This window comes from Lytechinus pictus, chromosome 19 (genome assembly GCF_037042905.1).
Source record: "Lytechinus pictus isolate F3 Inbred chromosome 19, Lp3.0, whole genome shotgun sequence".
NCBI classification, from domain to species: Eukaryota; Metazoa; Echinodermata; class Echinoidea; order Temnopleuroida; family Toxopneustidae; genus Lytechinus; species Lytechinus pictus.
In genome coordinates, this window is record NC_087263.1 from 13,816,468 (window position 1) to 13,842,542 (window position 26,075).

The 26,075-nt window shown below is 35.7% G+C and overlaps 2 protein-coding genes across 2 annotated transcripts; one reads left to right on the top strand and one right to left on the bottom strand.

The window, feature by feature from the left end:
- Window positions 1-244: 244 nt before the first annotated feature.
- On the bottom strand, window positions 245-11,938 carry LOC135157594 (PRELI domain-containing protein 2-like). Its single transcript, XM_064113864.1, has 6 exons — window positions 11,463-11,938; window positions 10,479-10,533; window positions 8,552-8,625; window positions 7,876-8,036; window positions 5,844-5,949; window positions 245-4,708 (listed from the first exon to the last, which is right to left on the bottom strand). The coding sequence occupies exons 1-6, from the start codon at window positions 11,535-11,537 to the stop codon at window positions 4,634-4,636; spliced, it is 546 nt and encodes a 181-aa protein (XP_063969934.1). The 5' UTR covers window positions 11,538-11,938; the 3' UTR covers window positions 245-4,633.
- Window positions 11,939-17,822: 5,884 nt separating this feature from the next.
- On the top strand, window positions 17,823-25,757 carry LOC135157614 (phosphonoacetaldehyde hydrolase-like). Its single transcript, XM_064113928.1, has 6 exons — window positions 17,823-18,089; window positions 19,129-19,328; window positions 19,943-20,099; window positions 20,525-20,757; window positions 22,284-22,355; window positions 23,382-25,757. The coding sequence occupies exons 1-6, from the start codon at window positions 18,065-18,067 to the stop codon at window positions 23,568-23,570; spliced, it is 876 nt and encodes a 291-aa protein (XP_063969998.1). The 5' UTR covers window positions 17,823-18,064; the 3' UTR covers window positions 23,571-25,757.
- The last annotated feature ends 318 nt before the right edge of the window (window positions 25,758-26,075 follow it).

Below are 26,075 nucleotides of genomic sequence, written 5' to 3' on the forward strand. Positions count from 1 at the left end.
CACAATCCACTTTTATCTCAGTCCTTCCAGGACTTTACATAGAAACAGTAAATTTTATGTGTGCTAGTCTTTGCATGGAGACCCACTTGTTAAAGTTTCAATCAGGGCCTGTGCCTGCAGACTAGACTTCACACTTGGTGTACCGTAAACCGCTTCCACGACTCTTCATACCACCATGCAAACCTAACATTCCAAAATTACCCAGAAAAATGCAAAAAAGGAGAAAATACTTCTTTTACAACCATTACAGTCACACACATTTCTTTTTATTAAAGGTCCAATACCCGGTAATTTGTGTAAGAATGGATTGCAATGAGCTACATGTACATATAAATATTCACATAATCATCCGATGGTCAAATTATTGCCAATACTTTTTACTTCATATCCTCATTCTAGCACAGGGGATCTCAATTACATTATGTTGAGGTGCCATATTTTTGTATAAAAAATTTGTACTACACCCTGAAGCCTTCTGGTTTGAGGCCTGTATATTAAAAAAAATAGGGCCTCCAAATTAACCACTATTTATTCAATTCTCCTTTTTTCACAATGGCTTGCATGCAGTGTGTGGCACTTCACAAAGCCCGAGTGATTTGCCACAAGTTGCTGTGACTTTTAAGAACCCCATCTTACAAAGAGTTAAAATTGATCCAATCAACCTGAAACTTGGCCCTGCTGAAGCACCCCCAAAATTTCCTTGGGGGTGCTGCATTTATTATTCTCCATAGGCAGCACCCCTAAGTATTCTAGAAAATGTGTAATAATAGAAAAATGTAACCAAAATGACCTTCATTTTGTAGTGAAACCGTTTTTTTTTTTTTTCTTTGCTTTTCAAATTTACATCAGCACCCCCAGTCAAAACTTGTTCCCAGGACCCTGATCTGAACTGTATGGAAATCCATCAATGGCATAATGTAATTTCTATTAAAAAAGGGGGAAGCACACTAAATTTTAAAGAAAACAACGTATGTATAAATATACAGCATATCTAGAAAATATTCTCAACAAACATGCATTTTAGATGTTGACGTTGCTGGCTTTCCAAAGTTGTGGTTGGACAGATCAATCGCAACTTTTTGCAAGATGGGGGGCCTATTCTAGCATCTTGCAAGAACCATGATGAAAGTTTACAGAAAAAGTGTATGTCATCATTAGTTATGGACAGATCATTAAAAAAATTGATTATGAAAAATAAAAAAAATATTTCAGACACATCATTATCATTAAAATGAAAAAATTAAAGTCTGTATTATACCGTCTTATTCTGGATGAATAACAATAGCACACAATTTAATAATCTGAGCCTGTCTTGCAAAGATTTGCGATTGATCTGGTCAACCACAACTAAGGAAAGCCAGCAACGCCAACATCTACATTGTAAAATGCATGTTCCTTCAAAATGTTTCTGAGATATCTATATTCATCATTTAAATTAATTGTTGTCTTGACGATTCAGTGTACAAAAAGATATTGTGTAAATTTCCTGGAGCAAACATTTTGGCCCGAATTCACAAAGGTGATTTTGAAAACCCACGGTTAAATCCATGTTTTATGCAGATTTCCTGTATAAATGACGCTTAATTTATCGCGTATCGGGCACTTGTATAAAGAAATGTCCACTGCTGATCCGCCAAATTTACACCTGTTACCATGGTTAGATACGCTCTTTTATTGATGAGTCCACTGTTTAAAGAGTGGACTCATTCATTCCAAACAGTGGACTCATTAATAAAAAAGCGTACTTAACCATGGCAATAGGCGTCATATTGGCGCATTGTGACAAAAGCGCACATCATCATTGGACATTTTTCAATATGAGCGGTAAATAAGCGTAATTTTTACAGGAAATCTGCATAAAACCATGGGTTTAACTGATGGTTTAAAAAAACCACCTTTGTGAATTCGGGCCTTTGACATTGATGGATATCCATACAGTTGACTATTGACGTTGATTGGCTCTATCACAACTCTTTGTACTGTTTGTAAGATAGGACCATGGGCACCATTTTCACAAAGCTCGTCAGCACTGACAAGCTGTCCTCTGCGGAGACCAGTGCCCATCGGCCAATCAAATCCAAGTATTTCATCAAAAGTTTCAGAGATGAGAATTTAATTAGTGCAGGAAGCTTTCATGAAACACCCGTTTGACTGCTCGAAGGTATTAGAAAAGGGCTTAAAAATGTTACTTGACATATAAGAAAGGTCCACTTATTAACTCTCAACTGGAGAATGGAAAAAAACCTGGAAAAAGGAACGGGTACAAATATAAAGTCAATCTATGTCAAACAATGATCCTAGTTGCAACAATTTTTTTTTTTCAAACCAGACAGTGAAAAACATAATATGGTCAAATACATTTCTGTTGACTCAATATAGACAACTCTTGCATAATATTCATAAAAACAAGGCAAATCTGTATTATTGAAAACAAACATTTATCACACACATAATGTAGGAATGACTTGTGATTTTTTTTTAGGTAAACATATTACGTCTATTAAGTGATTCAAATTTATACAGTAAGAATGAGGTATTTCTGTAAGTCTTTAGTCCAATCTTTTAACCACAATATTTGGAATGCAGTTTACATACATTTCCTCTTGCTATGTCTGGCAAGCCTCTGGCAGGCTTCCAAGATGAAAAGAACTACCAATGTTTGAAAAGCATGCATAGAAATTCAAACAAAATGCCAATAAAGACCTTGCTGCACCTCAAATTATATGAAAAATCTATATGCATATCAATTATTAAACATAATATAAAAATCACAAACTTTTAAGTGACTATACTAAAATAAAAGCTGACAAAGTGTTAAATTTTGTGCTTACTAACAAACTAAAAGAATGGAATAGCATACCAAAGATGGTTGAGTTTTCATTTTAACTAATTCATGGAAAAAGCATGCATATATTGAGAGAAAAAAGTAAGGTGCAGCTCAGTCTGTTACTATTCCAGGGCCCCCGTCTTACAAAGAGTTACGATTACAAAGAGTTACGATTGATCCGACCAACCTAAACAATATGGAAATCCATCATTTTCATAATTTTTCTAACAGGAAATTTGCACAATGTCCTCTGCTAAACAAAATGGAACACACTGAATTTTTAAGAAAACGAAGGATGTATGAGTATACATCACATCTAGAAAACATTTTGAACAAAAATGCAGTTTAAATGGTGGCATTGCTTGGCTTTCCATAGTTGTGGTTGATCGGATCAATGGTAAATCTTTGTACGACAGGCTCTGAATTACATCAACAATGTAGCATAGCAAAGAATTCTATTAAACAAGTAGTATAATTTTAATAGTAAAATGTGATTTAGCCTTAAAGTAGAGTGCATTATTGCTTACCCATAAATGTCAGAATCTTTTAGAACACCTTTTACACATACATATACTCTTTCATTTTTTTTAGAAAATGAATTTAACTTTCAAATAAATGATATATAGATACAGTCTTTAAAAACATAACTTTGTACAAAATGGACGTTCATGATTACAATATCACAAATAAAATTAAAAAATCATTCACAATCTTAAAAATAGTTGAGGCATGTACAGTATATCGCCCTTATGTCTCTTCTAATTATTACATACATTAAAAAGATATTAATGTAGGAATTTTATAGCGCACGTATCTACCTTGTAAGTTGCTGAAGGCACTCCAAAATTACCCTGACCAAGCTCTTCTACCGATTCCGGTGCCCACAGCTTTTTAAGGAATTACTTCCGGCCAGTACCCATTTTATACCTCACCTGGAATGAGTGCAGCATGGAGTGGGTAAATTTCTTGCTGAAGGAAAGCATGCCATGGCTGGGATTCGAACCCTAAGACCCTCTGTTTGAAAGTCTCAAGACTAATCCACTAGGCCACAACTCAAATAAAATTAATTAATTAATAAAATCATTCACAACTTAAAAAATGGTCAAGTCCTGTACAGTACATGTATATCACGCTTATGAATGTTTCTTCTAATTATAACCTACATAAACATGTCACGGAAGAAAGAATATGAGCCCATTGGAAAACCTTATAAAAAAAACACAGCTGTTCTCATTTTACGATACTGGGCGATATCCGAAGTTCATTTTTTCACCCATCTCAAAATTTGTGTAATTTGGTAATTTTCATGCTTAATCATGAACCTTTGTAATTTGCTATCTTTCCAATAGCAATGTAGCAAAACTTAGCAATTAACATGCTTATTCATTGTATATAGTTCTAATTTTCTGTTTCCAGGTTCTCCCACAAAAGGGTGACTTACTAAAAAGATCTTACTAAAAAAGTATAAAAAGTTACTAACTCATAAAAAAGTAAAGATAACAAAAAAATAACAATACAAAATGAATCACACATATCAATGCACGATCTAGGGGAATGAAATTTGTTAAATATTAACCCCATTAAAGTTTAATGGTGCCCTTTCGAACTTTACGTGTACAGCAGTTTTTCTAACACGTTCATACAAGAGCTAATTTCAACATTTAAATTTATGAATTCCCTATTTCTAATGTATTATTGCATGGCACTGCAATAAATATTTCATCACACAAAATGTATACCCTTAAGATCCTGAGCTGGCAGATGGAAGTTATTTTTCTATTGCACTTTCTGTTTCCTGTTACGCAATCAAGATGCCGCCATATTTCCTGCATCCTTACTTCTGCTCCTTGCAATCATTAGGTCCTCCATGTGTTTGATAGCCTGTTACACAAGAAAAGGTTCATAAAAATAAAAGTGAACACATTTGCAAGTCAAGTGATATGCCTACTATCAGTATCAGCGCTTTGTAACTTTTGAAAAAACGCTTAATAAGAAGTAATTATTATTATTATCTTTCTAGGAGTTATGTTTCTAATACTTATAAATATGGTGTATTTGTTTGAAGTTTTTTGTGATTCAAATGAATTAATGGATAGGATTAGGGAGATATACTACAGGGAATACTTTTCATTTCATTTCACTCTCCCTGGTATTGCATCACGATTTGTTACTCTTTTTTTATGACTGCTACAAAAAAAAAATTGTACAGCAATTATTGCTTAGAACTGTACAGAACGTACTTTGAAAGCTTTTCTCTGACAACCAGAAATGCTAATCAAATTTGAGAAGTAAGATTATTCCCTGTACGGAACTGGAAAAAATGTTGGGAACTCTGAGCAGTAATAATACATGTATCTCAGCAATCTTAGCAATAATCAATGTATGTGTGTGTACCTTCTGAAAAAAAGCAATCAATAAATCAAATCAATCAATCAAATCAATCAATCGATCAATCAACAAAGCAATCAATCAATCTAAAAATCAATTAATCAATCAACATTTCAATCAATCAATAAATATCAACAAATCAATCAATCAATCAATCAATCAATCAACAAAACAATCAATCTTTCTATCAAGCAATCAATAAAACAAGAAATCAACAAATCAATCAATCATTAATCAACAACACAATCTTTCTATCAATCAATTTATCAATCATTCAACCAACCAACTAATCAATCAAAGCAATCAATCCATCAACCAATCAATCAACTGACCAATAAATCAATCTTTCAATCAATTTTAATTTACCAATCAATCAATGATTAATCAACCAAGGAATCAACCAACCAATCAATCAATGGATCAATCAATTTATCAACCAATCAATCAATTTATCAACCAATCAATCAATTTATCAACCAATCAAATAACAGACCAAAAAATCAATCAATCAATCAAATCAATCAATCATTCAATCGAATCACAGACCAAGAAATCAATCAATATATCAATCAATCAATCAAACAGACAATCAACCAACCAGCTAATCAACGAACCAAACAAGCCTTACCCTTATTCCGTTCCTCTTTGCCGCACCTTGTAGAAAGAGTTCAACCAAATTACCCAAGGCACCAAAAACCCTGACGTCAACGCCTCCTCTCTGAGACATCACTGTCCTGTTAAAAAAAAAGGAAAACAAAATAAACCACCAATTCAGACATTGAATTATTTGAAGCCCTATTCCACCCAACTTCATTCATCAATAAGCAGGTTGAGCAAGTTCCTTTCCTCCCTACATTGTTTATTTATATTTTTTCTTTGAGGAATGAATAGAAATATAGAGTGTTTCTTTATTAGTTAGAAATTTGTCAAGTTTGTGTCGAAAACACTGATTTTGGTGTTTCAACATTGTTACAAAATTCAAGATTCAAATATTCAGATTTTAGTAGTAAAAGTAACTACTGCAATAGAAATAAGAGCAAAATAAATGCCTTCTCAAGGTATTTAATCTGGTATTAAATGGGGACAGAATGGCAAGATGACCAAAAGCTAAATTTATCTCCCAGTATTTTATTCGAGAAAAAATGGAGCCATTTTATACATGTACATGTAGCTAGCTACACAAAAACATTCTCTTCCATTAACATAGCCTTTTTCTTGTCCACCTTCCCTTTCATTTCTGCTAATTTTTTGTTTGATCATCTGAAAAGCAAGGGGGAGTGGGTCTACCATGTCCCCCTACTGTGCCTGGCTGCCTGCCCCTCATCATCTTCATACAATATGCCACTAATATGCTTTTTACACAAGCATATTATAGGCGAGGCTAAATCGCCATTTAGCCTCACCTAAAGTACAGGGATAAAGGAAAAAGTAGTAGAAAAGGCTAGTTGCTGCAAACAATTATTTCATGAGAAAGTCCAGGTTACAAATGTAATTGTCAAAATATTATCATACATCTAGATCTGGTACATAAATGTAAACTTATCTTTGTAAAATCATGAAATCTTAGCTCAAAACCGATAATTCTGATCAGCAATAACACAGAAAAGCATATGTGGGACAGTGTACTAGTATTGCTTCAAAACATATACCCAACATTTGATGGAATTCCATGCTTATTTTACTCATTTCTCAGCAATTACGCAATTTCTTCCAGAGCTTTTTGGTACATATTATTTATTTATACATACAAACACTTTGATGGTAATTTAATTGGATTCTGTTCGAACTCATTTCAAGATCATTACCACAACTGGTATTTATCTTTAAGCTTCTAAGCCAACTTTCTTTTTACACAGCGTTTTTGCACAGAGGCCTAACCCCACCTATAGTACGGGATTATTTGGCCCTGCAAGATAGCAGGGTTATCCAAGCGATTGCAGTGCCAAGTAGTGAAAGTCTGGTGTTACGATCACTAATATAAAACAGAAACCCCGGCTAAGCCAAGGACAGTGCTCAATTTATGCCCTCGGGGCAAAGGAGCCAGCATTGTCGTCCAATCAGAGATAAGCACTCATAAATGGCTACCACTAGTGATCGAAGGTTTACTAAATTTAGTTTGAGATAGAGGCAGAAAATCTGGCTTGTGTGAAAAGGAAAACATTTTAGTAAGGGGTTAAGGATAGCACAGGGTTAGCGAAAGTACAGAAATTCCAGTAGTTGCAGTAAACACTGATTTCATGAGAAAGTCTGTAAAACCAGGCTTAATTGTCAGTATATCATCGAGGATCTAGATCTGGTACAGTTACATAAACTGAACTTTGTGAAATCTTGAAATCTACGCTGAAAAATGTCCAGACTGAACTTCCCCAACACAGATAAGCGCACGTGGGACTGTGTATAATTATTGCTTTGAGCGTCGGGCCCGACGCTCTACCCGAATCCTGTGCTTATTTGCTGATTTCTCAGCAATTACACAATTTCTTCCAGAATCCTTTGGCACATGCGTTTTATTTATACAAACAGACACTTTGGTGGTCATTTCATTGGATTCTGTACGAACTCATTTTGATATCGTTACCAAAACTAGCATTTACCTTTAAGAAAAACTTGTGTAAAGAGCATATAATTGACGTTTATCATCTATCAAACATCAATCTTACCAATGTCTTGAATCCTTGCTCCTCTGTACTTCCGACTCCTCCCACGCCTGGGCGTATTCATACCATGTTATATTCCTGCTCTTTATCGTCAGCGTCTCCTTCTTGTGGTCAAACCAGCATTCTTCGCCCAAGAGGATCGCATCTTTATTGAAGACCGGTATCTGTGAGAAACGATGTAATGAAATATCCTCCACTCTTAAAGCATGTCTTAAAAAACCTTTGATAAAGGAACAATATTAATAATTATTATTATCTAACTTTACATTTATTTAATGAAGTGGTCAACTATCTTCATTCATCCATTAAATTTCTTTGTGAACATTTAAATTGTGATCTGTTTTACAATAAAAGTGACCTCTATTTGGGCCCGTTGAGCATAAGTACAACTGTATAATCTTAGAGTGATTGGATCAGAAAGCAGACTGAGAATATCCTGAAATTTTCACAGCCCATTCTATTCTTAAAAAGTATAAATAACCAAAAAATATGAAAAATTTTGTTTGTTTTTTACTGGGCAGCTGATCAAAATAGATCCAGTAAGACACATTTTGTATCATTTATATATAAATATTGTTTACTTTATAATAATCTAGTAATTATTTGGAATGGTGACATGGTCTTTTGGGAGAATTGTTGAATTTTCAAAAAATACTCAGAGCTACATGTACTTGCTCACCCTTTTGAGGATTGATGGCATAATATTCCTGCATACCATCACTCTCTTCCAGTACTCCACATCATCCTTCCTATCTGGAATAAAAGAGATCCACGAGAAAATGTAAGAAATAAAATACTTCATTTTGTTCTTGGCTCAGTCGGTAACGCGTCTGCCCGTCGAACCAAAGATTGTGGGTTCGAGTCCATCCCGGGCGGATGACTGAAGCCAGTGCGTTGTGTGAAAACTTCTCTCCCATGTTTCATAGATGCAGGCTATGTTACAATGGAAAACACTCCGTCTCTCCGTTAGGACGTTAAATGGAGGCCCCGTGTAGAAGAGAGTCACCACCTTTGCACCTTAAGAACCCAACGCAATATTCGTATAATAAAGAGTAGGGGGAAATCCCGGTGTAGTGGTCCACCTGCGCTCCCCCCAATCAGTTATCGGGAGGAGAGACCTGCAGGTCATATTGATTCAGTTCGCTTTTCGCCTCCCAGGCACAGGTGATCGATCGATGCCAAACAAATAATAATAATTTGCAGGGGAGTGGTCAGATTATTTATTGCATGAGGGTGGATTGATCTCCTTTTTGGTGCTTGGTTGTAGAACTTCATTTTACAACCAAGCACCAAAAAGGAGAAAAGGAAGAAAAGGAAAGGGAAAAGTGTGATATGATGCTATAAATCTGTATATTTTTTATGTCAAAATATATCACAAAGTATTTTCATGAAATTATTCTATTCAATATAGATACAAAAAAGTTAGTTACAAAAAATATTACTGAGGGTAGAATTAGCAAATCAACGTGTATGAAAACCTGCCTGAAGTTTTTGTAAACAGTTCATTGGTCTATTTTGATATTTCAAACTATTCTATTCCATATTCTATTCTAATAGTCAAATGAAACAAGCATTCTTTTCAACTGAATTAGTATCCTTCACCTTTAAATCAGATGTAATCTTATTCTTCCTCTACAGTAAAGAAGTTCAAACACTGTCTCAGGTTATAGGTTTAGAAAATCAGTATCAGAATAAATTTTCACAAATAATAAATTCATAAATTATACAAAGAAAAATGATGATAATGATGTAATGGTATAGTGGTTAAGACTCTTATCTTTCAATCTGAGGGACGTGTGTTCAGTTCCCAGCCATAGCATGATTTTCTTGTTTAACAAGAAAATTACCCGCATTGTGCTGCACTCCATCCAGGTGAGGTGAATGGGTATCGGCAGAAAATAATTCCTCAAAAAGCTGTGAGCACCGGAATCGGTAAACAAGCGTTGCCGGGTTATATGGGAGTGCCTTGAGCTGAGCACCTAGCAAGGCGGATACGTGCGCTATATAAATCCTATTATTTTACTTTCATTTTTTATCCTATTCCATTATTGAGAAGTGGTTATAGGTAACAAACATCAACAATAACAGCTCTATTCATCTGTCCTTCAAATGAATCTCTAGATTTACATTTCAGAATCCGAATACAGAATTTGGCCCTTTCTTTTTTTAACAAAAAAAAAAGAGATTTCCAGCTACAGAGTTTGGCCTTTCCTATGTTTTAAAAATAGGAGAGATTTCAAGCGATGTTTCAAAGCTTGTGAAACCAAATTATCTCATATATTTAAAAAAATAATACTTTGGCTATTGCTGCTCTCAGTCTTACTGTAGGCCTACTTGACCTACATGTAGCCAAAGTTTCTTTAAATTTTGTTTACTTAAACTTAAAAAAGACCCAATTGGACTTTGACATTGAATGATCCACATCAGATTAATCTTATCATCAAAGTTATCAATAAGAATCAATCCATTTGTTGTTTACATGTAGCCTACATCCTTCTTCTTCTTCTTTGTTTGGTTTGGCTGTCAACCATTCGAGAGATTACTATTTTTGCCACTGCTTTTCAGAGCTTTTTTTTTTCTTTGAAAGGATTAGTTTTGTTGCTTACCATGACGATATTCCTCTAGCCTTACTTCCAGGACATCCATCTTTTTGTTTGGATACTACATGTACAAGACAGAGAAAACACAATGCAAGATAAAAATCTATTATTAAAGAAAACTTCACACAGTAAGATTGCAAGTGCTTCTATGAGAATTATAATCAACATCACAGCATAATTTTAGCTGTAAATTGAAAATGAGACAGTTTCTCATGATTTTGTAGGATTTAAAATCAGCCGATAGTTTGACTAGTCTAGACTCAAAGAACCTTTACTGACTAAATAAACCAATGTCTATGGACAATTACAGGCACTAGATCCTGCTCGAAATTTGACAGAATAAAGCCATATTTTGGCATGTATTTCCACTCCCCCATCATATAAATTCTATATTAGGGCTAGATATATTATTCTGAACCTTCTCCATGTATTTATATTCAATTTTAGTGGGGGGTGCATATGGAACTATTACCAAAATGGGATATGGGAGGGTATTCCGATATTCCTAAGCTAAGCTAAGCCTAAGTTAGCGGAATTTTATAGGTAGATCTATCATGTCTATTTCTTAACTGGTCAGATATATATTTACTCGAAGATTTCTTAAACTTAAGTCAATAAGTGTCAAGACTCAAGACAACCAAATAAAATATTTCAATGAAATGAAATGTGCACTGGCAATAATTTGACTAGACCAAAAGCTTCAGAAGTTCAGTCTCTGTCTGACTCTGTAATGTATTTTGGTTGTTCCGCTGAACTGTGCTGGTGTTGGCTCACTCACCAATACATATGAATGGGGATTACAGTAAAATGTCAGAAATTGTTGAATAAATCCCAGAAACGACGGTTATTCCTGTCTATAATTTTTCTGATGAAGCTTGAACACCCGGGCCCGGCCCGGGGGCTTGAAGTTGAAGAAAAGTAAGACGCACTGTCTGGGTAATTAATTTAATTAGAAGAATCATATTCATAATTGACCAACTCAAAACCTACCTTAGTTAAATGAGTGTGGATCACAAGATCCAGCGGAAATTTGTAGACATGATTTAGAACCACCTCGAACACCATTCTCTTTCCGATTCCAACAATCACAATATCGCCCAGCGGGAATCACAAGGTACCGTGGTATGCGATCACGCCGAAACCTCGGGATCGCGACAGGACAAGATGGGTGCTGTTCCCTCGACTCTCCAAGACCAAGCGCAGGCCAGCTCGATCAACGGGCGGGAACGGAAATTAAAGGCGAAAGCAAGTCAATGAGGGCAAAGTCACTTCTTCAAAGAATATCTCTCATCACTCTTTCTTTACCTTTAAACAAGAACATGGCTGTTACTACCTGTTGATACTTGATTTCTTCAGTTAAATCTCCTAAAGTCAATTAAAGTGCGGCGTCTGCTGCATGCTTGCGCTTTCATAACATGGTACATACCGATACCGTATTGTGTTATGGAACGCTTGCTGAGCTGTGTACCGGTACTTTTTTTTTTGGGGGGGGGGGGATATAACAGGGGAGGGGGTGCAGGGGGTGAAGCATCCCCAAGTTTTTCCCAGGGGGTGCTGAGTGTATTATTTTCCATAGGTAGCACCCCCTGCTATTCTGGTAGGTGTGTCAAACGGTGTCAAATTGGAGAAATGAAAAATGTTTGGAAAAATCACCAACCAATTAAGATTTAGTGTTGAAACCTTTTTTTCGGGGGGGGGGGGGCTTGTCAAATTTCTTTGGACCAAAATGACCTTCATTTTCTGGTGAAAATTTTCCGTTAAAATTTACTTCAGCACCCCTAGCAAAAAAAATAATTCCCATGAGGGCCCTGGAGTGTCCTCCAAGCCCCCCCCCCCCCCCCCCCTTACGTCCAAGGTCTATATAGGGAAGTGCACCCTGACGAAAAGTTGGTTTTAACAATAGCAGAATAATCAGAAAAAAATATCAATGAAACTTTGATGAAAGTTGATCATGACTTAGGGGATCAATTGCAAAATATTATGTTGCAATTTTACAATTGATTGATACATTTTAATTGTAGCAAATCAGATTACACTACTTGTCTGAATAAGTAGATTAGAAGTCAATCGCAAATTTGCAATTAATTTCAAAACTTATATGAATGATTTATAGGGACCGTAATAGACTTGCAATATGGATCGCAAGTTTCTTGCAACGCCCCATAAAGTTTGTAATTTGTGACGTCGCAACTCCCACAAATTATATCATGTACGGTAATATGAATTCCATAAATTCATTTTTTTTTTCAATGGAACATGATGAATGAAAATTAGAGGGTATGATGTTTTTGGTGATATGTCTCCACTTTCAATTCTTTGGGAAAATGACATTTTGTTTAATTCTTACATTATCCTCGTCTTTGACGTCATACTTCTTTTTTTTTTTATCATAACACGTACGTACGTTATTCGTAGAGGGATTTTAATCATAGGCTCATTAATATCTTTCTCTTCCTTTTTTTTTTCTTTAAAGGTCAAGTCCACCTCAGAAAATTGTTGATTTGAATTGATTAAGAAAAATCAAGCAAGCTAAAAATTTCATCAAAATCAGATGTAAAATAAGAAAGTTATGACAGTTTTCAATGTCGCTTATTTTTCACAAAACAGTTATATGCACAACACAGCAATATACAAATGAGAGAGTCGATGATGTCCCTCACTCACTATTTCATTTGTTTTTATTGTTTGAAAATTAATATACAATATTTAAATTTTTACAGAATTGACAATAAGGACCAATATAACGTAATAAAATAATGGTGATTCCACACGTTGCAGGGAGGAATAAAATTTTGTTTCACATGAAAATGATGAGGGGAAATTATTATTTTTATTTTATATAATAAAATACAAAAGAAATAGACCTTGTGAATGGTTCAGGAGTTACCTCACTGATAGGACCCAATTTGTATCAGTAAATAATTGCGATTCGACTACTTTTCCAATTACTTGCGATGTCCCACAGGGTAGCCTACTAGGCCCACTTCTTGTTATTACTTACATCAATGATATTAAAAATACATCAAATTTACTTTCATTTATACTTTTTGCTGACGACTCCAATATTTTCTTTTCCCATGATGATATTAACCAACTCGTTAGAATCGTAAATTTTGAACTAACAAATGTTACAGATTGGATCAAGGCCAACAAACTTTCGCTTAATCACCAAAAGACAATCTACATGCTTTTCAGCAGTGGCGTAGACATGTTCGTACACCTGGGGGGGATGACTGGGCTGCCAACGCTAGTGAGGGCGCGAAGCGGCCGAGCGAGGGAGCGAAGCGACCGAGCGGGGGGAGGGTGTGGGAGGGGGGTGTCTCCCCTCCCACGGTAGGGAGCTTTTGCAATTTTGAACTTGAAATCGTGCAATCTGATGCATACTTAATGAGGTAAAATAACACACACAAGCGCGCACGCACACACACACATACTCACACACACACACACACACACACGGGTGCGCGCACCACACACATACTACGCCTTGAATGGACAGACATACATCGACAAGATCTACACACCGTGGCATGCGCATACGAATACAGAATGGACTGACACATAGTATTGCATATTGAACCACACTACGTATTTATTTATCTCTGTGAATTTTGCTGTTATTCCTCTTCAGAAAAAAACCAATGTCAACTGTGTACACGCAGGTATAGTCTTTGTTGTCTTGATATGGGTATGTGGTTATGAATGAAAACAGCCTCTGTGGCCATTTGTGAATAGAACACATAAACAACAAACAAATAACAATATGTCTGTTCATTATAAAGCATAATGAATACGTACATACTATGCTTTTTTTTACCTCAAAGAAACAGGCATAGTATCCATAGATGGATATTGGCTGGCGGCTCATTAACATACAGATACAAAAAACATAAACAGTATCACTATCCATGGAGTAACAATACTGCTCTGTAAGTTTGTGAAGAAATCGGAACCATAACGGCATTGCATCGTTTCAAATTAGGGCATTATTTACTTCTATTTGATCTCAGTCTTATAATAGTAATAATAATAATAATAATAATAATAATAATACTAATAATAATAATAATAATAATAATAATAATAATACAAATAAAAAATAATACTAATACAAATAATAATGCTAATACTAATAGGTTCCTTTTATCTCGCATTTCAAGACAGGGTAAATTCACACTGCGCTTTACATGAAACAAACTTCTTTAAACATTTCAAACTTATGTCTTCATGCATCAATCAACATACTTTAAATGAATACAAAACAAAGTGCATCTTAAATAAAACAAAAATAAATAAATAGTTAACAATACAGAAAAGATGTAGCTGCTGCAAGCTTAACAACAAACTAATGTATACCAGTCAGTCCTGATATCAGTATTAGTGTAACAATAGTCATATAGTGGGAGCATGAAGTTGAACAATTCATGATTATACATAATTATATATGTTTGTTTGAATAATACTTGTTATAAAGATAGTAGTATGGTACTCTCTGTCACGAATTATTATGTATACTGTTGTATCACATTCATTTTCTATTCTGTTTTAGATTGCGCTGATGCATTTTGCACACAATGTATAATGCCTATAACACGAGTGGGCCAGACCACACATGTATTTCAATAAAAACCGACTTGAGAAAATAACGTGTATATAAATATATAAATAAATAAATAAATAAATGCATATAATGTATATATATATGTATAAATATCATATACCTGTAATATAATCTGATATAAACTAATAAATAAATAAATAAATATAATACATATCATATATGAGAAGGTATTGCTAGTACTCGGTTCGTGCCTGAAAAGTAGTCTCGATGAAAAGAAAAAAGTTGTTGCTTCATTCCCATACCAAAAACAGCTTGATTACCAGTTGCTAATCAGATAATAGAGACATGCGGTAAGTTGGTAAACTTACTTAAGGAGCATTCATGGCTCAACAAACAAACATATCGGTCTCTTAGTCAGTTTTACTTTTGTAGTCTTGCAAATTTGTGTCTTAGAAACCAAATATCTTGCGCCTCTTTTCGTTCCTGCCCAGTAAATACTTGTAAGATTTTCTTTTTTTTTACCGTCTGAATAGGCTTTCACCGTGTGAATGCGGCTAATAACAATAAACACAATTACAATAATGATGAGGATTATTATTATCATCATCATAATTATTATTATTATTAATATTATAATTGTTATCATTATTATTATTATTACTATTATCATCATTATGACTTATTGAGTAACCAAATATCATTCCCCAAAACCTGGGGGGGATGATTGTACATGCCATCCCCCCCACCTTGTGAGGTGGGGGGGATGCATCCCCCTCATCCCCCCCGTTGTCTACGCCCCTGCTTTTCAGTAATACTAAATCAATACTCTACCTGACAGTATTTTCTTTGATAATTTCGTTCTTAATAATATTTCCACTACCAGGTTCTTGGGTGTCCTTATTGACGACAAATTATCCTGGAAGCCTCATATCGATAGTATATGTAAAACAATTTCTAGAAACATTGGAATTATTAATAAACTCAAATATTTTCTCCCTTCCCGCACTTTGTTAACATTATATTACACCCTTATTCTACCATATATTAATTATGGAATTATTGCCTGGGGATGTGCAATACAAACACAACTAAATAGAATATTACTTCTCCAGAAAAAAGCTCTAAGAATAATTTTTCAAACACACTTTAAATCACATACTGACATCTTATTTTTTGAAAATAACATTCTTAAAGTAAGTGACATATATCTTTTCGAACTTAGTCAATTTATGTTCAAATTAAGCAAGGACGACCTTCCCGCCATTTTCTCTAATATGTTCCGTAAAAATACATCCGTACACTGCTACCCAACAAGGCAACGATAATATTATCATCTCCCTTTAACAAGAACTTTATTTGCAAAGAATTCATTTGTCTTCTCTGGGCCTGCCTACTGGAACTCTCTGCCTCAAGATTTCAAAGAATCCCCCAATGTAAATATTTTTAAACGCAAACTGAAAAAAAATGTTAATTCTGCAATACTCGTCGCAAACAGGTCAAGCTGAATAACAAATTTAATTATACTCGACTTTTGTGTATATGCGTATTATATGCGCTCATACATAGTCATGTATATTATTCGTTTAATTATTTTCTTCTTAAAATTGCAATTAGCCAAAGTACCTGCTCCTGCTGCCCGCCTTCTTCTTTCTTTCTACTTAGTGTACTGCACTCCTCTGTCCATCCTGTCTCCACCCTCACCCCCTCTCTTATACTATTGTAAAACGTAATTTTTTTCTCACACGATCCATCAGTTACGTTTTTGTCAAGTGCACAAAAATTGTTTGTATTTATTTTTAAACAAATTTATTATTAAGACCCAATATTTATTTGTTGTAATTTTGTAATGTAACTAAGATAGGGGCTTGTCTCTTGTACAAGCTTTGCTTTTTTTCGGCAAGTCCCTCCGTTTTACTTTTAAATACAAATGTCATTTGAGATATCTTTATTTACTGAATTGTGTTCCTTAAATCTATGATTATGTTATATATATTATATTTTGTCTTGTAGTATTTTTGAACTTGTTATGTTATGTTTATCATATTATGTACAATTGTGAAACGGAAATAAATAAATCAAATCAAATCAAATCAAAATCAATTGGTGACGTCATCAGTCTGCAAATTTACATACCGACCAGGATGCTGCATATAGGCATATAGATATACATACTAGTTAATTAGTTTATATCTCTATGATGTAGGCCCAACTGTTATAAGCGAAACGTTAAATATATGATTTCTCTTCATTGATCCGATATGGTGAACTTCCCCTTTTATTTCAAAAGCCGAGAACCACGCCCACTAATTCCTAGTATCCTAGTCTGCAAGCTCAGATTCATATTTGATATTTAATCATGCAGGTATCCTATGTCTGGAGTAAAGACTAGATGCCAAACTCTCTTTCTGTGTCAAATCATGGACCTATTTCGTAATAGGTCCATGATTTCAGGGAATATTTGCCAAGAGTATCGGTTTGTTTCCAATACTTGTTAAGGGTAGGGTTTCACACGCCAATACTTGTTAAGGGGTGCATTTTCAGAATATGGAAATTACGTGTTTAGGGTGCTTTTCGAGACCCCATGGTCGCGCATGGTATCCACTCGTGAATGGAAGTGGCCCCCCGGGGGTCAAGAGCCAGCCACAGTATAATTATAGTCTCAGGTTTCAGACTCTCCATATTATGCAGTTATGCAATTCAATTGCGAAAACCATTAAGGGTCTGTTACTGCAGACTACACTTATCCAGGGCAGAGGCCTATTCATTTCCAGGGGCCTAGCGAGACATACACATAAAACAAACAGATAACGGGGGAAGAAAAACAAACCTAAATTTCCACCATGTGACTATAGATCGTGTCATAGATCAACGAGATAAACAACTTTATCAATGTACGGTACAATGGAGTACAATGTTTCACGCTGTTTCGATTTTCAGGTGACCTATGTGGTATAGCATAGCAGCATTATACACTAGCAAGCATATATAATTCTTCGGTTAATATCATCTATCATTCGACACAATTTCGAGTATGACTTCGTCGATTTCATCAAAAAGTATGTGGTAAAATTATATTACTTGGATTGTTTTCAGTCGATCTGTAGCTTACGTGGGATTTTCAAGTGGTTATGTGCATGACTGTGCAAAGTTAATATATATCTAAAAAAAAAAAAAAAAAAAAAAAAAAAAAAGTTAATATATATCTAAGTTGTTTATGAGCAAAGTGGGTCTATGTAAATCATGCATGTTATAGGCTAGATTTAAGAAATAAAAGGGGAAAATGTAGCCATGGATGCGAGAGTGTCGTATTCTGCAAGCACAGACTCATATTTGATTCTTTAGCCAATTACTAAGTCTATTTCGAGAGAGGAGTATAGACGCCATTCATGTCCTCGATGTGTCTGCATGTGTAGGCCTACATAATTCATGAATATATATTCTCTCTATACTTCCGATTCTGCATTATAATTGTATGCACTATGCGAATCGTGAAATCAAGGGTCTGTGCCTGCAGACTATATCTTCCAGGGGTAGCGCCTGGGTAGTTGATAGGGATATATATATGGGGGGGGGGGGGGCAGACAACCTTTAATGCATGGTGACGCAATTTTTATGTAAAAAATAAAGGTATTATAGTTTTACGACCAAGACATTCATTTTTATGGTCTTTTTTGTCATCCTCTTATTTTCCCAGTTTGTCCTTTAAAACAAAATCCCTTTCCAAGAAGGTGCGATTTAATTCTAAAATAATTATTCTATTGTAAATTTAGTATCCAATGAGCGGTTTATTTCGGTCTTATAATAAACGAATCATGGAATGTGTATTCTCTACAGTGTCGGATCCATGGAGCGTATCCGGTCCGTGCCCCCCCCCCCCCCTCCCCTTTAAATTGCCAGTCATAACATGAAAAAATATTTGTAGTGCAAAATGTCGGGCATAATTAAAGTGACATGCAGTCACCTTCTTTCGGTTGTTTGAAAACTGTTTTCTTTTTTGCTTGTCAGTATCTTAAAAATGCCCCCCCCCCCGACGCCCCGGCCCTCATTGGCAAATACTTGATCCGCCCCTGAATGTCTAACTTTTGATTTTTTCAGTATGGTCCAACCCATTGATGTCCTATCGCATGGTACATGAGTACCGAGGACCGGTCAAGCTCGTCATCTTCGACTGGGCTGGCACGGTCGTCGACTGCGGTGTCTTCGCCCCTGTCCAAGCCTTCACCAATGTGTTCGCTCAGGAAGGCATCGACGTACTCGTTGACGAAGTCAGGGCGCCGATGGGAGCGCACAAGAGGGTGAGCTGGGTCCTGGGCATATATAGGACCTATTGATAACGCAAACTATTAACTAGAAATATATCTCTATATAATTATGGTCCCGGGTGATTATAGGCTAAGGCTTATCAACTTTCATATTTTTTTCAAACATCTGTTATATATTATTGATAAACAATATTTTTATGTTATTTTTTCATAGTTTTACCAATTAGTCTCATAGTTTTGTCATTAACATCAATGTTATAGTACCATATTATCCTTTATATATTAAATATTTTCAGATTATAGAAGTATTGATTAGTTGTGGTATACAGTACGTAGGAATAGTAGTAGTAGTAGTAGTAGTAGTATAGTAGAAGTAGTAGTAGTAGAAGTAGAAGTAGTAGAAGTAGTAGTAGTAGTAGTATAGTAGTAGTAGTAGTAGTAGTAGTAGTAGTAGTAGTAGTAGTAGTAGTAGTAGTAGTAGTAGTAGTAGTAAAGTAGCCTATATAGTCATCATTGTCATTATCATCATCAGCATCGTCATCATTTATCATTTATTCATATTTCGATAGGCCCGAACGATCATTGAGACAAAAAAATTCTCTCTTTTTTTTATTTGAAAATTAAATGGAATTGCAACGTCACAATAGGTACACATATCCCGTATGGTTCAAATGGATCGCATCGCTGCTACTTGGAAGGCGAAGAAAGGGGAAGCCCCTAATGAGGATGATGTTGAAAGAATGTATCGAAACTTTCTACCTGAACAGATCAAAGCTTTGGAATCGCACGCCAATGTGATAACAGGTATTTTTTCTTCATTTATTTCCAGACGAAAATAATGTAAGTATAGAGAGTTAAGAAGATGACGGGAGGGGGTACCAGTATCTTTATCCTCTTTCACTCTTGTTTCGTCTTCTGCCGTTTGGCCCCATTTCGTTTAAATCCCAGTCAGGTAATATTGTCCTAAAAGTAACTAATTCAGAACGAGTTGTTACTCTACTCCAAGGAAACTATATTGCAGGGATCTGAGTCGAGGCCGGTAAAATAGGCCTACCGAGCCACGGGGCCGCTGATGGAGAATGCCTTCTCGGCTTCTCCCGTAGACTTTATCGGGCCAATTTAACGCCAAGGCCGGCAAAGTGTGGCCTCGAGGCCGACCGGCCACGACTACATCCCTGCTATATATATTGATTGTATATCGTTTCTTTCCTTCCACCTAAAACCCAAAGGCATCCCGGACACCATCCGTCAACTCCGCGAGGACTACGGGATCCGGATCGGGACATCGACCGGCTTTACGAGCGAGATAATGGAGCATCTCACCCCGAGGGCTGCCCAGCAGGGATTCGATTCCGAGTTCGTTGCCACGTCGGACTTGGTCAAGGAAGCCAGGCCAACTCCGAGCCTCATCTTTCTGAACATGATCAATTTAAATGTGCATCCGGTACAAGCTGTGGTGAAGGTGAGGAGGTCATTTCTAAAGGCGACTTCTGAAAAGGCAACTTCGTTTTTCATCATCCAACTGTTTTTTCTTCTATTTTTTTAAAGTTAATATTTTAATCATCTTTTTTGCATCCATTCTGCTTATTCCGTATGATTATATATGATTATGTTTAAATTTTTCTTATTCTCAAACATTTTTGCTTACAATGACGATCCGTCTTCCGCATTTGAATTTTCTGTTCAACGATGTATATTTCTGAGTTAGCATGTTTAGAGCCTATTGTAAAATTGTCTTTGTTATATAATAATAGCATACATTGTTATGTACCAAAAATATTAAATCAAATCAAAGATACATTTCGTCATAATGAATGAAGTATCTTGCCAAGTCAACTTTTCTAAATTCACACGTCAACATTACTTTCTATCAAAAGTCGACTTTGTAAGATAATTCAACGATGTTGCCACGTCATTATATAACTTTATAGATGTCGACGACAGGACAACACGTCGCCTATAGCTTGTCAACTTCAACAGTTAGAGAGGCACTTTACGTAAGAATGCTTTCAAGAACATATAAACTGTATATATGTACGTCAAATGCCCTTCATTACAATGAGCATCCAAGCAGACTTTGTCGAAAATTAGTCAAACAGCAGTGTCTTCCTGGACTGTGGACAAATTCGACCATTGTAATTTTTCGTCATCTTCGAAACTTAGGACGGAACTGTCTTCGACAAAGACCTCCCAGCTGTTCATTGTCATTTGACAAGCATTTTCAATACATTTACTGCATTCTTGAATCTATCGTGCGTCGTGTGTAAGCTAAAACTCTCTGTCTTAAAGGTCAAGTCCACCCCAGAAAATTGTTGATTTGAATAAATAGAGAAAAATCAAAGTACCATAACGCTGAAAATTTCATCAAAATAGGATGTAAAATAAGAAAGTTATGACATTTTAAAGTCTCGCTTATTTTTCACAAAACGGTGATATGCACAACTCAGTGACATGCAAATGAGACAGTCGATGATGTCCATCACTCACTATTTCTTTTGTTTTTTATTGTTTGAATTATACAATATTTCATTTTTTTTACTGATTTGACAATAAGGACCAACTGGACTGAACCATATAGTATTTAACAATGCTAACTCTACATGATCAGAGAGAAATTGATCGTTTTTCAGTTGACAATAAGGAGAAAAATAGAATATTTCATATTTCATATAATAAAATACAAAAGAAATAGTGAGTGGATGACGTCATCAGTCTCCTCATTTGCATATCGACAAGGATGTTTATATAACTGTTTTGTTAAATTAAGTGAAACTTTAAAATGCCATAACTTTCTCATTTTACTACCGATTTTGATGAAATTTTCAGTGATATGCTTGTTGGATTTTTCTCTTTTTATTCAAATCAACTTTTTGGTGGGGTGGACTTGTCCTTTAATAAGATGGTTCTTTAAAGCTAAAATTCCGTATACCACAAGGAAAGTAAAGTCGTAACCCCCGTATCTTATACCCTTATCCTTACATAATTCAGGTTGACGACACAATTACTGGTATCACTGCGGGACTTGCCGCCGGTTGCTGGACAGTCGGCGTAGCCAGAACTGTACGTTATAATGACAAATCCACCTATTTTCATGATGATGGTGATTATGCTTATGATGATGATGATGATGATGGTGACGTGACTACGATAATGATGATGATGGTGATGATGGTGACGTGACTATACGATAATAACTACAATGATGACGATGATGATAATGATGATGATGAGATGATAATGATAAAAAAGCTGGTGGTGATGATAAAATATGATGATGATGAAAATAAAGATGATGATTATAAGAGTACGATGATGACGACGACGATGATGATAATGATGCAATTGGTATTCAAAATCTCAAATCATCTTATTTTCGTTTCCATTTCAGCATTTGTTTGTGAAATTGTTAATGATAAATCTTTTTTATACTCTTTTTGATGGGAATAATTATGTTTTAAAGCAATATGTAACATATTTAATTATGATAATTAAAAAGTTTATGCTAATGATTATGACCTTGATGATGAAAATACCCCCCCCCCCCCAATAAAAAAAAAGAGAGAGAGAGAGAGATAAACACGCGAACTCCCGTCTATCCACCATTTCCTTCCCCTATAGCTCTCCTGCGGCACCAACCCCCCTCCCCTTCTCTCTCCTCTCGCTTTATCTATCCACTTAACTATCTCCATTGCACCAAGGGAGCCGAGACTGGTTTGAGCTTGGGGGTGCACATCTTGAGGAGGTAGCACTAAAGTTTGGAAATCAGCTGTTGAAAGCAAAAGAAAAAGGGGCGCAAATTTTGTTTCGGTTGCCAGTGTCGGAACTCCTCTGCCTCATGAGCGGTATGCTGCACATTCAAGCAGTGCACACCCCCCCCCCCCCGAGCTTACGTCCTTGTGCACCCTTTCTCTCATTCCTGTAGCCCAGCTCCCCCCCCCCCTCTACCTCTTTCTCTCTCGCTCGCTCGTTCACACACAAATCCTCTCACAAACGCACACCCTACATGCAAAAAATGACTCACACCTGATTTAACATTAAAACGGTTTATTCTTATATTATCAATATTATTATCGGACCTCTTTTTAGGGCAACTACATGAGTGCTACCGAAGATGAATTATCCAACATGGACAAAGGCATCCACGACCAAAGATTGAAGAAAGCTTACAAAATTCTCATCGACAGCGGAGCCCATTACGTCATCGATTCCGTCAATGACATCGTGCCGGTGATCAATGACATCAACCGGCGTTTGGCCCTTGGTGAAAAACCATGATTGAGTCGAAGTCGGACACATATATACACTTCCTTGGCATTATATCGATGCCCGCCTCATCACCATTAAATATCGAGGTTGCTGACAAATTACAAAGACCCCCCTCCCCCTCCTATCCTCTTATAACATCTTTATACTTACTAGAAAAACTGAGCCACTGGCTTTTGAAGTGACGATGATTATTGATCACTCAATTTGGACTCATACAAAACAATATTTTACACAAATTTCATTCTAAAAAGGGTAAAATTCACTCAACACGTGCATAAAAGTCACCCTATATTTAGTGAAATTTTAGTCACCACTGAATTTATATACGAGTGAATTATTCACTCGACGTTTTTAGAGTAAGCAATGATTTGCATTGCAATTATGTGTTGCTAAATTGCTCTCAGTTGAACGTCATGCAAATTATGTTACTCAGAATCGGTGAACAGCTCTGTGATTAAAGATATACCATTGTAACTTGCCATGAATTTTAAACCGTCCAATAGGGTATAAACATCCAGGGGACATTCATTAGTAGTTTAAGGTCAAATATTTAAAAGTTGACTAATGAAAGCATAAAAATAGAAAAACCTTGATGAACATGACGAAAGTTTGGCAAAACCCTTCAAACTGTGACTATTATCCTTTGAAAGAATAAACATTTTTTTTTTCTTCATATTTTCGTCATATTTAAAGCGAGCAAATTCTCCACAATAATTGTATTGATGATTGCATAAAGGGACGACAATACAGGGGTAGAGGCGATTGCCCCTATTTTCTTTATTAGTGAAACAAAAAATGGGAAAAAGTACGAAAGGGGCAAACAAGGATTTTAAAAATTCTAAAAGAAGGGAATTGGTCGTGTAAATATTTTGGTAAATTGAAATATCCCTTTTACTCAGGAAGTTTTACTCAATGTAAAAACAAATGACGTCACATTCAGGTACTATCCCTGATTTAATGACGTTTTCATCGCCATTTTTTTTTCACAAACGATGTTTTTAAAAAAAATGGGTGAAACTTACGTAAGCTGTTTAATATTTGTTTTGAAAATGATTGCACTGTTTGCACTATTGAATAAAGTTTTTCCTTTTGTGAACCTGTAGGCCTAATTTCCAGTCAGTATTTATTGTCATATTACCACGATATTCTTACCCCCCCCCTCTCTCTCTCTCTCTCTCTTTCTCTCTTAAAATGTTTTTCTATACTAATTATTTCTCGATTTCTCGAATAGCGGGTTTTCGCAATCGCAACGGGGACGGAATCTACAACAAATTAATAAAGGAAAAGTCTGTTTAAAATGCCCGTCAATGAACAGCTGAGAGGTCTTTGTCGAAAACTGGGGAACCGAGACAGCTGATCATTTGTAAAATTCTGAGCTGACGAAAAATTGCAAATAATTATATCGTTTGTCCAGAGTCCATGACGAAACTGTTGTTTTGATTCACCGATTTTCAACAAACACTGCTTAGTCATGAAGGGCTTTGAAAACTGAGATTTCCTTTGTTGTAGAATCAGTCCCCGTCGAGAATACGAGAACTCTCTATCAATAAGTGATTATTGAAACTTTACTTTTAAACAAAGCTTAAACATAACAAATACGTTTTATTATTCTTATTATCTCTCCGAGGGAAAAGTTTCTTTGGAGGGAAAAGTTTCTAATGTAATAGTTAGGAATAGCCTTGGTAACATAATGAGAGAATATTATTGTCCATAAGCTGCCCGATAAATTGTCAAGATCTACCCGGCCATCTAATTTATTAATTTGAGATTTACATAGTCAGTGATCTGAGTCACCTATTTTTCAAACAGCCATGGCGACTTTTTCATTTTCTGTTCGACTTAGAACCTTCACCATTCAGTGAGGGATTTTTTCTATTTATTTTCCCCTCGGATCATTTCAAGGATATAGGACGCAAGAGCTTTTTTGAACAGCGCCATCTTAAAATTTACAATGATGAATAATTCCATTCCATAATACCATGAAGCTATTATATTAGCTTCATGATAATACCAAGCCTATATTTAACTATCATGGATCCGAGTAGGATCTATACATGTAACTATTATACTTTTTTTTTATAAATTTATGTTTTTATTAACTATTATAAACTTTTGCATTCCTCAATGTAACATTTCTCTCCTAAAGATAATCAAAATAAAAATATAGCGTTTTTGTTGTGTTGAATTTTTGCATCCAAAAAGTGAAGTTTCATCGACAATAAATTATGGCGTCGTGAGGAGCAGAATAGAAATAACTTGGGATTCACGGGAAAACGCAGTTTGTGAGACCACATCGTTTATTAACCTTGCAAAATTGTTCGCACCAGGATTTTTAGGGGGGGCAAGCAGAGAGCAAAATATATAGAGCGGTAGGGAGGGGCAGAGGGCAGATTAATCTACAACTTCTTTTCTTCATATTTGTATATATAGGGGGGGGGGAGCCCTGCCCCCTCTTGGTGCTGCCAATGTACCCTTTTAACCACTAGCGTACCTATGGGGGGGGCAGACTGCCCC

Excerpts from the sequence above, each read along its gene's own strand:
- LOC135157594 (XM_064113864.1), bottom strand. The coding sequence starts at position 11,537 with ATGGTGTTCGAGGTGGTTCTAAATCATGTCTACAAATTTCCGCTGGAT. Across the intron at positions 10,534-11,462 it reads TCCACACTCATTTAACTAAG|TATCCAAACAAAAAGATGGA; the intron begins GTAGGTTTTGAG and ends TTGTACATGTAG. Across the intron at positions 4,709-5,843 it reads CAAAGAGGAACGGAATAAGG|GCTATCAAACACATGGAGGA; the intron begins GTAAGGCTTGTT and ends CTTGTGTAACAG.
- LOC135157614 (XM_064113928.1), top strand. The coding sequence starts at position 18,065 with ATGACTTCGTCGATTTCATCAAAAA. Across the intron at positions 20,758-22,283 it reads CGGTACAAGCTGTGGTGAAG|GTTGACGACACAATTACTGG; the intron begins GTGAGGAGGTCA and ends TACATAATTCAG. Across the intron at positions 22,356-23,381 it reads CAGTCGGCGTAGCCAGAACT|GGCAACTACATGAGTGCTAC; the intron begins GTACGTTATAAT and ends ACCTCTTTTTAG.